General features: G+C 46.8%; 1 protein-coding gene across 1 annotated transcript in view; it reads left to right on the top strand.

The window, feature by feature from the left end:
* Positions 1-13,704, top strand: part of BRINP1 (BMP/retinoic acid inducible neural specific 1) — an 85,578-nt gene that overhangs the window by 24,000 nt on the left and 47,874 nt on the right. The window contains exon 2 of the mRNA XM_071574597.1: positions 3,707-3,974. Coding sequence (XP_071430698.1) covers positions 3,757-3,974 — 218 coding nt within the window. The 5' untranslated portion in view covers positions 3,707-3,756. The remainder of the gene's footprint in view (positions 1-3,706; positions 3,975-13,704) is intronic.

Below are 13,704 nucleotides of genomic sequence, written 5' to 3'. Positions count from 1 at the left end.
GAAAGTAAGGTCAAAAAAGCATGTAAGGGCACTGCCCAAGGTCCTAGAGGGTGTTGGAGCAGAACTGAGCAGAACACTGGATTCCTGGGTCAAAACTCAGTGTGTGACTCTCCCAATCCTCCCCTTTAGTGCTGAGGTTCCTTCTGTGCCAGATTTAGCTTTTGGATTGCCTTAGGTCTCCTACCCAAGCATTATACACTTGGAGGCATCACCTTCCTTCTTCTTTCTTCATCTCTTGTGCCAAATCCCCCGAACATATTTCACATCAGTGAAGCCCCATAAAGACACCTAACAAATTAATTTCAGATTCAAACTTGTTAAGAGTTAGATTGAATGCACCTCACAATATTGCCTTAGACACAAAATAATCCCACTTTAGTAAGCTTTATAGCTTCCATGGGGACTAGCCCTGTGGAGTGTATTAATCTTTAATGTGAAACAACATCTCTACAGCAGCTACAGGGGGGGAAAAGATACTACTAAAAAATTAAAGTTGATGGTGTGATAGTAATCTAGACCCAGTTGTGCTCTTCCATCCTCCATTGCCTCAGGCACCATTCCCTGCTCTCAGTACTGATCTAGCCAGTTTCCAGACTGGAGATGTGGCCTTTTCTTCCAGTGGTCTCAAGGCATGTTCTCCCTATGTCTTACTTCTTGTACAAGAGCCATCACAAACCCAATCATCCTGCACTCTAACTGTGACCTGAAGGAAGGGAAGGGAGGATGAAGAAGTGCGTAGGGGGAATTAGGGAATATCTTCTCTCTTTCACAAGCTGAGATTTCCCCAATGTATGATGTTCACATGTGGGAGGACACACTGGGATTTCTCTGAATCCCATTTTGTTTGGTTCTTCTCATGTTTCAATCCTCACTTGTGCTATGCTGGTAACTGGAGGGGGCTGTCACTCTGCCTTGGTATGTAAGAGCTCCCTGCCTCTCTCTGCAATAGAAATTCAATAGAAAGTGAAATATTTAAAGGAAAACTGATCCAGGCTGGCTGATGAGAGGAGTAGCTATGGATGAATTTAATGAACAGACAACCAAGCAAGCTTGGACAACATGTGCAGAACACCTGATCGTTATCAGCAGTGACTGGCACACCCGGCTAAGGGAAAAGCTGCTGAGCTTGCAGCTGCATCCCACTGCGATGGGACAACAGCAGCAAGGCAGAGATACAGCCTGGGTGGAGAAGCAGTAGAAACTGCTGAACTGGAATTTAGAGATCCTGAGGGTGGGATGCAGCTGGGAGCGTTTCCCAGTAATCACCTTGGGCTCATGACTGCTGTGAGTGGAAGCAGAGGTGTACTGTAGCCCACTTGGAATATGTTGTTCCCTTCAGTGTGGGGCTGAAAATTTCCCAAATCCCTGCTCTGTGAGGCAAACTAGAACCAGTCCTTCGTGAGAGGTGAGGGACTAAAGCACCAAGAGCTGCCCTGTTTATGGGTGAAGCAGGAGTCAGTGGTGAAGGCTGATGTTAAATACATGTCTCCAGAAGAGGAACAAACTCCTCAGTCAGGAGCTGCAGGTACCTCAGGTTTAGTAACAGTAATGTCCCTCTGCAATTAGAAAGAAGTTTATACATGGCCAACACAAAGAGCAAACATTCATTGAGTCTCCCATACTTAATTTTTTCTCATTTCTTGCTGTAATGCAACAGCTGAGTGTCATTTTTAACCAGACTTACACAACTCAGTCTTGTCAAGTGCTGCTGAGCTCACTGCAGCTCCACCACCACATGCTGTGCACACGTGCAGGCTCCCACACGCCCTGGCACATACTTGGCTGTTGTGCTCCCTGTCACACTCAGGGTCAATCCACCTGCACAGCAGACTTGCAGAGACACTGCCATGGGCTGAGGCTTTGCTGTGCTCCTGGTGGAAATTCCTGCAGGGGAGGATATGGTCATACTGACCAGAAATGCTGGTGGCCTTTGGTCTGTGCTCTGCTGCTCACACCAGCCAAGGTGTGAATGTGTGTGGCACCTCTAGCACACCTCAGTTTGGCCTCTCCTACACTCTTAGCAAAACCTTTTCTCTCTGGGAATTGCAAACTTTTAGAGTGCTTATAGTGGCCTCAGGCTGGAAACCAGAAGGGTTTCTAGAGATGTATAAATAAGCCTGACACTGGCAGAGCTCTGCATAACCTTTCTTGTGCTTTAAAAAGTAACTACACTCTCTCTACACTGTATTTTACAGAAATAGGTGGGTATCAGCTGTCCTGAAGGGTAACTTTTGGCCAGATTTGAGCTTCTAGATTGGGGGATGCAGCTTTAAGATCTCTCTGCCAGCCCAGGTGTACACACCATTGGCACATGCTCCACAAATACCCAAAGGCAGGCAAATGGACAGGAGAGGGAGGGGCAGGAGGAAGAAATCATCCTGAGGGTGCAGAGAAGGCTTTTTATGAGCAGCATCAGCAGCACCCAGTGACAAGGAGCACAACTCAACAGGCTGGGCTGATGCTGCAGCCACATTGTGGTTCAGAAGGAGATGGGGGGTCCACGCTGGTTGCTAAACAAGCCCCTCATCTGCCCCTAAGGGAGCTCATGGCTTTGTTCAGAGAAGGGCATTGTGCCAGCAGCTTGACTGCGGAGGTGGATGATCTAACGGCTGAAATGCTGGAAATGGGAGTCAGGAGATGAGGGCTCTCTTCCAGATGTACCCGTGGCATGCTGTGTAACCTTTGGCAAGGCACCCCACCCCTCTGATTTCCTTCCTACTCATCATATGTCTTGTCACTCGTCAGGGAGAGGAGCTGGCTCGTGGCAGGGCTGTCCTCAGCCACGCTGTGCTGGAGGGTACACCAGGACAGCCACTCTCCCACCATGGGAGCAACAGTGTACCCTGGACCAGGTGCTGCGCAGCATTCCCTAGAGCTCCCCAGTAAAGCTCCTACACTGAATATGCACGTTCAGTGTGTTTCCCCACAGAGCCTTGATCTTGGGAAGAGCCTCAAGGTTCTGCCATCACACTGAAATAGCAACAGATCCTGTCCCCCTCCAGCAGATACACACCTCTCCAACACACAGGCAGGAAAGCACGTTGAGGACATTTTTATCCGTCAAAGTTTGGCAAGATTTCATGGTTGTGTGTGTCTGTCTGTGTGTGTGTGTGTCTGTGTGTCCACATACACTCGTCGCTGGAGCCTGGGTAATTATTTTGTTTTATTTCTTTCTTTGGCAACACTTGAAAGTAAGAGCTGGGTCTTTATAGATTGCTCAGGTTGCACAGAGTATGGATTACAGATCATCAGAGAGACATGAAAGCAGAAGACACGTTTCTCTGGCACAACATTAAAGGGACAATAAAGGGGTAATTGTAGCCTGGGGTGCAGCCACCTCCTGTGCCTGGCCTTCACTCGCCTTTGCAGCACTGCAGAGAACTTCACGAGGGGAATGATGGAAAGCTGGGGTGATGATGTCTCAGGTCGGGACCTGGTTATTTCAAAGGTGATAAATGCTCAGGAGGTTAAAGGCACCACTTAGGCACATGAATAAAACACTGCCAAATACTCTAAGCTGTAACACAGGCAAACTGAAGTATTTTAAAACTACATTTTTTCCTGTCTATTTTCACCCTGAGACATGGTTGTCAAAGGATCAAAACAATTTCCATTTTAAAACTCTCTCTTTTTCTCCCTCCTCCCTCTCCTTCCCCCCCCCATTTCTCTCTCTCCTCTTCCTCCTATTCCCTCTCTATTTCAACAGGACTCCACAGAATGGAGCAAGAATGAGAGGAAAAAGGCAGACAGAAAAGCATGAACTGGAGGCTTGTTGAGTTCCTCTACCTCCTGTTTATATGGGACCATATACTCGTACAGCCCTCCCACCAGGACCCAGCTGCTACCAACCAACATGTCTCCAAGGAGTTTGATTGGCTTATTTCAGACAGGGGGCCTTTCCACCACTCACGGAGCTACTTATCCTTTGTGGAAAGACATCGTCAAGGATTTACAACCAGATATAAAATATACAGGTATGTTGGTTTCCTACCCCACCTGTAGCTTGGAGAAGTTGTTTGGTGGTGGGAACTCAGCCAGTTCCCTGTGGGCTCCAGGCTCATAGGCAATGGGAGACGCATCATTGTCCCCGTTCCACCTGGAAACACTCCCTTGGTTCTCCATGGTCCTCAGCTGGCAATGCAAATTGCTTCAAAGACTGGGATGTAGTGCTCTGATAGTGAGATGAAAGCACTGCAGTGTCATGGCAATGTGCACAGCATAGATGGAGATAAAAGGAGACTAAGGGTGTGGGTGTTCTTCATTTGTGGTGACAGACAGTTCAGAGGCAGGTTCACAAGCAGGTTTTTCAAATCAGTGAAGCTCTGGACAGCCCAAACTCATACATGTGAACTGCCAATAGCTTCAGGTTCACATGGGCATAAAGATGTCACAACACACTTCAGTGTGACAGCTCTCACACTGCTGTGCATGAGCCTTATCTGTTTGCTGCCCACCAAAGACCTGTGCAGATTAGCTCCAGGTATGAGTTGGACTTGCCCACAGAACTGTGATCTTGGTTTAGAAAACTACAGAGAATTAAAAAATCAAAGAGAACAGGCAGAATTTGGTTTTTCCTTTGCCTTCTAGGGTTTGAAGCCTTTGTTGTTGCTTTTTTCAAGCTTTCCTTGCCAGCTGTGCTATCCAGAAACATAGGGGTTTTTTTTCCTCTTCATTTTAACATGAAAAGCTGGGGTGCTCACATGAACCTCCCATTAAAGCAGCAAGTGCATTGGAGTGAAGGGGAATAAGCCAGCAAGTGTCAGGAGATCTGTGCTAAAACCCAAAGAGACTGCAAAACTCTCAGAGACATGTGTGCATTTACATAATTATATAGTCCTGTTGTGCTTCAGAGAGACACTTGGAAACACAACCATGCAAACCAGTAGGCAGGGAAGTACTGAATAGCCCATTGGCACCATGCACATGGGGACAGAGGATGGCTGGGGATGGGGGAGCAGGGAACCACATGTGTGCAGGCAGTGTCCTCCCATGGGCAGGGAGCCAAAAGCACTTGCAGAGTAATAGAGGCATGGAAGGCATCGTCTATTTGTGGGGAAGAAAAATGAGTTGCTTCTGCCCCGTGACCTCCAGGGAGTGCAGCATCCCCTCCCCTCATACCAGCCCACAGAGCAAAGGCAGGTTAGCATGGGATGAAAATAATGTCCTGGCTTGTCCTCATTCAAAACAGCTTAGGGGGCAGACAACTCCAAAAACTAGAAATTATGCTGCCATGCTTCCACTAGTGAGGTTTCTGTGCCTTTGCTCGCACAGAGCAGCAGAGAAACACGCCTTTTCAAAAAGCCTTTCTGCCTGGCTGTGGCTCTCCCCAGCTCACCCCCTGCCCTGCCTGACAACAGACACTCTGACCAAGCCCACAGATCCCTGCCCCTCTCAATGCCCTCGGCAGCAGCTCTGCCCTTTGCTAAAGAGCTGTGCAGCCCGGGCTGCCAGCACAGCGTCCTGCAGGGATGGGGTGGGAGGGAAACCCGAGCGATGGATGTGTTCAGACACATCCACGGACTGTCACTGCAGGTCAGGCCAGAGAGCCATCAAGCCTGGGATCCTGTCTCTAAGAATCATGAAGAAACGGGTCTGGGAGGACCTTGAGAGGTCATTTACTCCGTGCCTCTTCCCCAAGGCAGACTCAGATGTACCTGTGTCATGTCTGACAGAGGTTTGTGTGTAACCTGAAAGGTTTTCTGTGATGGGGAATTCACACCCAGAGCAGGCAGTCTGTGCCATGGCCTTGCTGTCTCCAATTTTATAAAGGAGCTAAGAATTGTTTGCATGTGAAGCCTGTGATTTCCAGTTTTATCTGTTATGAGGTGAGGAACAAATTCCCTTTTGACTTGTAGCACACTGCTAAGAATTTGAAGTCTTAGTTCAGGATGGACTTTATATACGGGAAAGGGATCTGTTTTTCTCTATTTCTGCTGGTTATTGCTGAAGTACTTATGAAAGACTTGCAGCATGGGGAGGACACAGCATCCTCCTTCCACCATGGGAGAAAACAAGCAGCAGCATTCTGTGTGCATGGGAGGTGTCTGAGAAGAGTCTTGCAGATGGTTACAATGTTGAAGAACTCATTACTCATAAAAAAACCTGGAGATGAGACAAAATCCAGTGGAAACCATTAGGGAAAGGGTTTAGAGAGACAATAAGACTGTAAGGGCACCTCAAACATCTCATGGCCAAATACCATGCATTGAGCTGAAGGAATGGGGAACTCCAACCATGTGTGTCATGGTTAGAGCTGCTGGGAGTGGAACACTTTGGAAAAACACACTTTGGGACTAATTTGACCCAACTATGGCCACCTGAGGAGCAGGGAAAAGCCTTATGGGCTTTAGCAGAGCATATGGAGCCATGAGGTAGGAGGCTGGCTGGATGTTGGAGGGCTGGTTGATTTTAATATCTGGCCCTGTTGGCAGAACTGGTCACTTAAAAACTGAGCCCATGCATTTTTGAAGGAGTATCAAAATCATTCTTGCTATGGAGAGTTAGTGGAGCCACAGTAAATTCTAGCAGCTTAGAGATGGACTGTGCACTGCCCCCCAGAACATATCATTTTACTGAAACCCACAGGGGTAAAAATCTCATTTTGTGGGCTCCTTAAATTGACTTCAAGACTCTGTAAAGCTGCTGGGATTTTGTCAACTGTTTAATTCCAACATAGAAGCCTCTTTCCTACCAAATGATGTCTCTCAATTGCTCTTTGCACTAGACTAGCCCAAGGGAGGCACATATTCTACATTAAGGATATCACTCCTTAGAAAAGCAGCCGATAGGGAGCATGGGAATTTTCTGTGCAATCTTCTCTTTCAGTGTTTCTTTTCTCCCATATGTTTTTTGATGACCTCGTTTGTTCTTTGTCCCTTGGTCAGACAGTTCCTTGGGGCACTTGTGGTTTTGTTGAGTGAGGTTTGACCAGATCTACCATCCCAGCATGGAAAATAGTTCACTTCTGCAGTCTCCAAAGGTTTGTTCTCTTCCTCTATGTATTTAATTTCAGTAGACTTTAGGTCCTTTTCTTGCAAAACTTGGACCACTGATTTTCCTGGTACCCACAGTCAATGTTTGCACCTTGCATGTGGTATTAGGAGGAAAGCAAGTAAAGGGGGAGATGTTTTATATTAAATCATGATCAGTAGGAGTAGATACAATTGCATTAAGGAAGCACATTAATCAGCATCGATTCATACTAATAAGGGTGGCTTAGGGGGGCCCCTGGCAGGAAAATGCTGCTTTGATCATTATCTGTGCACACTGATGCTAATGCAGATAGGATGGCAGATGCTGAGACTGGTTTGTGGGATGTCTGAATATTCATTATCACTATCCTTGTTGTTGTTCCTAGTCATGAGAGCCTTGGGTACGAGGTACTGCAGGAAAGCTGGAAAACAGATGAAGCTCAGCTGGTCTCTGGGACTAGGTCCTGCTCAGACCAGAAAACATTCCTGTTGCCACAGAACTCTTAACAGCTTCAACCCACTGCTTTGAAGTATGTTGTAGTGTTGTCCTGTTTCCCTTCTCTCAGAAAGTGATTATTTAGCTACAAGGCAAAGCAAAGAAAACAGTGGGCTGAGGACTTGAATACCTGATACAAATAGCCAGGCAGAGGCACTGACACAGGCAATTCACTAATGATGCTGCTCAGTTGAGGCCAGTTCTAGAAAAACTAATCTTCTCTAGGAAAACAAACACAAAAAAACAAAAAAAAAACCAACAAAAACCATGGACTGGGCACAGCACCTTGGAAAGAGGGACCCAAGGGTAGACTGGCAGAGAGGTAAAACAGGCAGGATGCAGATTTTTGCCCCAGGCTCATGGTGAGGCTGTGGATAAGCTCACTTCTCCTTGCCTGGATTCCCCCTCACCCCCTGAGAATGGGAGATGACAGCAATTGCCTTCTCTGCCTTGCTGGGCAGACTTAATTAAATGCTGCAAGACGTTTGGACATAAGGGACAAGAGCAATATAAAATGGATGATCACACGGGGCTGGAAGGGGAATGTGCATGTGCAGGAAGAAATTCAGATTTTCCATGTGTGGGAGTTTAATTCCATTCTCTGAAATGACAGTAGGGACGGGGAAATCCGGCTCTCTGTGTAAGAGAGCAGGGAAACCCTGGAGTATAAAAAGGAGATCTGCTCACCTTGCAACTCCTCCTGCAGCAGGAACATTTAGAGGCTGCCTAATTTCATAAAACTTGCAAATACACAATCCTTCTGGGACTTCTGTCAGATCTGGTTAAAATGCAGCAGCAGATTCAAAACTTAGTGGGGGATGTGACACCAAACCAGCCAGTCCTGCCCCAGCCCTTCACCTGCAGAGTGACAGGACAAAACTGACTGCTTACAACGAGGTCCCTGGATACATAAAGTGGAAATGGAGCTCCTGAGACAGGAAAGGCTGGGTCTAACTGGCTGCACAAGCTGGCTAGAAATTCATTAGGATGCTACCTGGGGGGAAAAAAACTCTTCCTCCCCTCAAAACACTGTTTCTTGAAGAGGTCTGGGACAGGTCCATGGAGAGGTGAGAGGTATCTGCATCCTGGGTTGTTTTCAAGGCTTGGCTGGACAAAGCCTGAGCTGATATGCTCAAGAGCTGGTGATCGCCCTGCTTCAAGTGGGAGGTTGGATTAAAGACCCCCAGAGTCCCATCTAAGCAACATTTCTGTGATTTCCCTGTTTCTCCAGTTCAGAGTGGACACCACACTGCGTGCTCATAAAGGGATTTGTGCTGCTGAATACATTCAGCCACACTAGAGATTTTTATTTAGTCCTAGAAAACCCACAAATCTGGGCTACGTGCTCTCTAAACATGTCACTCCCTTGGCAGAGAGGAAGAGAAGGATCATGGAGCCAGGATCTTTGCTGTTCACATAGCACAGGTTACAATAGACTTAGAAATGCATATGCTGTTCTGCTGTTTAAATTTTTCCTTAGAGGGAAAAAAAAATAAAAAGAGGAAAAAAAATTGGGCTCGCAAAGCTGTCTCGCAAAACTTTCAAAGTTTTATGAAGCCACAAATTAAAAACAATGAGCCAGATTCTCTGTGACATAAATATGTGAAACTGTTGACTTCAAGGAAAATTCACCAATTTATTGGCTGGAGAATGTGTTGCAGCACTTCCAGCATTGCCCACTGCCCAGGCCTGCTCACACAGCACCAGGGTTTATAGGGCTGCTTGCCCTGCCTGGGAGGATAACAAGCTTTTATTATTTCTAAGGAAAAGCAGGATGCAACTCCTACATCAGGCACCGGGCTTGGCCAACCTGGTTAGTGAATGTGAGGGAGTTTATGACTGGTTTTATAACAGAATCACAGATCACAGAATCATTTCAGTTGGAAGAGACCTCCAGGTTCATCCAGTCCAACCTGTGATCAATCCCCACCTTGTTCCCCAGCCCAGAGCACTGAGTGCCATGTCCAGTTGTTCCTTGAACACCTCCAGGGATGGGGACTCCACCACCTCCCTGGGCAGCCCCTTCCAATGTGTGACGACCCTTACCATGAAGAAACTCTTCCTGATGTCCAACCTGAACCTCCTCTGGCACAGCTTGAGGCTGTTTCTTCTTGTCCTGTCGCTTGTTGCTCAGGAGAAGAGGGAAGAGTTCTCTCCTGAGCCTTCTTTCTGCAGCTAAAATTTCCTCCAAGCTACAGAAATTTTGCCTTTTCTGACCAGACCTCTCAGGTAGGCTTCATGCAAACCTGTGATTTCCACAACTGAAAAACTGCTCTGGCAGAAAAGTAATCTGACAAGATGAAAAGAAAAGAAAGAAAAAGAAAAAAAATATTTTTTGACCAGATCACTTTTCTAGTCCTGTTCATTCTGTGATCAGGTGATAGCAAAGGGACAGGACTGTGGGGATGGAGGCAGGAAGGGGTCTAAGGAGTTCTGGTGAGGCTGCTGTTTCCAGCAGCAATGTGGATTAAAGTTTTAAAGTGGTTGTGAAGGTGTTCTGGCAGAGACAAGATCTATAAGAGCCTCTTCCATCACCTTTTCAGTCCATCCTTCTTCTCCCATCTCTCCACTCCTCATTGACTCTGTTTGCCATCTCTCTATTGCATTGAATTTAATCTACTGGTCACTAGAGCTGTACAAATAATTGATTTTGTGGTTCACTGGTTGTATGGATCAAAAATAACATTAAAAATGGGTTGATCTGAAAAGGATGTTTGTTCAACTTTTCAGTAAAATGAAAAAATGTAAACATTTCATTTCAGGCTCAATGAAAGGTTTAAGCTTTGCTGTTTGTTTTCGTTTTATTAATCCAGTGAAAAACTTTTTTTTGTAGCAATTTTTAAGGTATAAAAGTACTTTTCAAAACACAAAGTCAAGTAGTGCCACTTAAAAAATGTCAAAAGAGAAACATTTTGATTTTGAGTGTATTGTGTTTAGCTATTTGCTTTTCAGCTTGAATTTGCAAGGAGTTTTTATGTCCTTGAGACAGGGAAGGACTTAAAAAAAAAGACTGACTGTCCTTGTTGGTTCTGTGCCTTTGAAATCCCCAGGGTTCAGCTTTGATTTCCCTTGGGTTCAGATTTTAGCATCCTAGAAAAAAGAAAAAAAAACCTCCAATAATTTCCCCAGCACTGCTGGGCAAGGGAGTCAGAGCCAAAAGGAGCAGCAGCTCTGCTGTGGGAAGGCTTGTGCATGCTCAAAACCCAGCTGGATGCTGAGACCCGGGTGCTGTGACTGTGGCAAACTCTGGAACACGGCTGCAGTCAGAGACATATCCTCTCACACACATATCCTGGCTCGTTTTCAGTCCTGTTCCAGTTGTTTGGATGCCTGAAGCATCCAAAAAAGCACCGTGGACGTTCTTCTCAAACAGCATTAAGGTGCTGCTTAGCTCTGGTATGAATTGATAGGCACTGTTAGGCTTTTTAATCTTTGCCTGGGCTTTTTTAGTCATGCTGAAGTTCTGCTGACAAGGTTTTCCTATTAGGGTTTTATGCTATCTGTTTAAAGGGGACATCAACTTTTATGTTTCCCAGTCAGAGGCAAGGCTGTTTCAGGAGAGACAACACAGCAACTGAAGGACAGAGGGAGCTGAGATGAAAGGAGGCTCTTGCCTCTGTGTGGAATGAGCAATGGAAATCCATACAGCATTGCAGGGCAAAAAATGCAGGATCTCCATAGTTTACATTATGCATGTAAAGGAGTGATGTACATTGGTTTGTAATCAGTAAATGCTGTGCAAATAAATGTGTGTAAACCAAAAATTGAAATCTATTTCCATAGTGCATGTAAACAATGAAGCCTTCTAGTGTTCTCGTCAATGTAAATGTTAATCTAAAAATGACATTACTACAAGTTTATGCAACTTTACAAGAGAGGCACAATTTGCATTCCTGTCTCACCAGCTCTAACAGCATTTTGGCAAACAGGAGCCATTCAGTGATGGGCATAAACCAGACAATTCCATCAGGAAGCATCTCCTTCAGCCACAACCTTCATTCTTCATGCAGTTCAGGGACTGGTGTTACATTCCCTGCATAATGCATCTCCCTGCATATGGGAAGATTTTCATATATTTGCATAAGCAGAATAAAGACAGAAGTAGGGGATGGCAGGGAATTGCTGGGGCTGAGCTGTACAGAGCTCAGTCCTGGGGTGTCTGTGCAGACACAGAGCTTGGCCCTGGCTGGGGCTGGAGGAGCAGCTGCTCTGGCTGTGTTTGGATTCAGATGGCAAGAGCTTGGGAACATCCCTGGCAGCTGCAGCATTTGACAGAAGGACACACCTCTCCTTCTCTTTGATATTCTTGAGAAGAGAGGGAAAGAAGAAGGATAAATGGCACCAGCCTTTGATATCCTTGGAGCTGCTAAGAAGTGGGAACAGAACATCTGGCCAAGCTCTGGGGAAGGGCAGCCCCACATCTCAGCACAGCCCAGCCTGTGGGAAGCAGCCCAGAAGTAATGCAGTGATAAGTTCACATTCTGGTAGGGCTCCTGTGGTTAGGACATGCCAAATCCTCTGGAGAAAAGCTCTCCTGTGAGCTGTGTGTAGATCTCTGCCTGGCTGTCCTGTCTGCTGGCTCAGCTGAGCTCTGACTGGATGGGCTGAGCACTAGCACAGTTCTGCAGGGCTGCTCCAGCACAAAAGTCCCCTTTCTCAACCCAGAGTGAAATATTTTGACCATCCTCCCAATGAATTCCAGAAGCAGCACAGAAATATTTTAATCACTGAACCTTTCCAAAGAGATGTGCATCCTGCTGGGCTTGGACAAGGATGTCCACATCCTGTCCCCTGTGAGATCCTGCATGGGGAGGAATCTTTTCCCCTCCACATGCCAAGCCAAGGCTGTGCCCAGCAGGGCTGCTCCCAGCATGCTGTGACAGCAATGACTCTGCACATTCATCTCACATTTCTTCAGAGCAGCAGACTATGGTCCAGTGGCTTGGGAACATATTTTAAAGGCTAACAAGGCAAAGAGAAACTTTCACTCTCTTTTTTAAAAAATATTTTATTTTATTTGTTTTTTTTTGTGAGCAGATTATTAATTCTGCTTTCAAATCAGGCTGATGCTTATTTCAGCAGAGAAGCTGTTACACTAAAAAAAAGAGAAAGTCATCCTGTTAGATGCACAGAATAATTTTGTTCTGGCACCAGTAACACTGGGAGATGGCATGACCCCCTCCCTTATTATGGGGATTTTTCTATTTCTGAATCCCTCTAATGTTTCCCTTGGGTTCCAGAAAGTAGTTTTTTTCCCTCTCTTTTTTTTGCTGATTGCCACCCACCAGCCTCTGTAAATGGAACAAGATGCGTCCCACCGGGGCAGCCGGAGCCATCCAGGCTGGATTCCTGTGTGGAGCTGCTAAGAGCAGGTACAGAACCCAAGGACACATCTGCACAGAAAGCCAGGGAGCAGCTTTGCCTGCAACAGGGAGGAAGCTGGGTTTGGGGCAGCCCTCTGTGTCAGGGTGTCCTCTCTAGGCAGGGTGAAATCAAATATTCCTGTGCAAAGCCAGCGGTTCCCCTGGGCTGGGAAAGGAGCTGACACAGCACCCAGGTGTCCTGGAACATCCCCAGCCTCCCTTTGGAGACCCCTGGGCAGGTGATGCCTGCTCTGTTCCTGGACATGGGGAAGATGTAGGCAGCTTTGGGCTGCCAGGTGTGTGCACCAGGGATGCTGTTTGATGGAAGCTCCGTGTCTGGGGTGGTCAGACCCATTTCACACCCGCAACTCTTCAGTCTCCACCGTTGACACAGTGACCATGAAGTATTTATAGGAAGTTGACATGAGTTTTCCTTCACTAGGGAGTCATTTTTCCTGGTTAAATACATCCCATCAGATCAGAAACACTGAGAGGGAAGAGAGGAGAGGGGTAGGGGTGGTATTTACACCCACCCAGCTGTCTGGGCTATGGCACTGCAGTCCAGGCTGCAGGCAGCTGCTGCCTCCTCCTCCTTCTCTTTCTCCTCTTTCTCATCCCTCCCTGCCAGACTCCTCACAGCTGCCTTGCTCTGGAACCACTGTTCCAACAGGACAGAGATCCTCCCCATCCCTACTCTCTGTGCTGTGGGAAAGCCTCTGACCTGCTCCAGCACCTGCCCTGAGAGGAATCCTCAAGGTCTGGCAGCAGCTGCGAGTGGGACCAGGCTGGACCATCACAGAGGGAGGGGATCCTCCAAAGGGTATGTGATGCTTTTAAATCAAAGTCCTGCTGACAACACAGAACACTAAATGCC

Source organism: Pithys albifrons, chromosome 20, assembly GCF_047495875.1.
Source record: "Pithys albifrons albifrons isolate INPA30051 chromosome 20, PitAlb_v1, whole genome shotgun sequence".
Taxonomy (NCBI): domain Eukaryota; kingdom Metazoa; phylum Chordata; class Aves; order Passeriformes; family Thamnophilidae; genus Pithys; species Pithys albifrons.
Note: the sequence above shows the minus strand (reverse complement) of the source record. Positions and strands in the feature narration are given on the sequence as shown.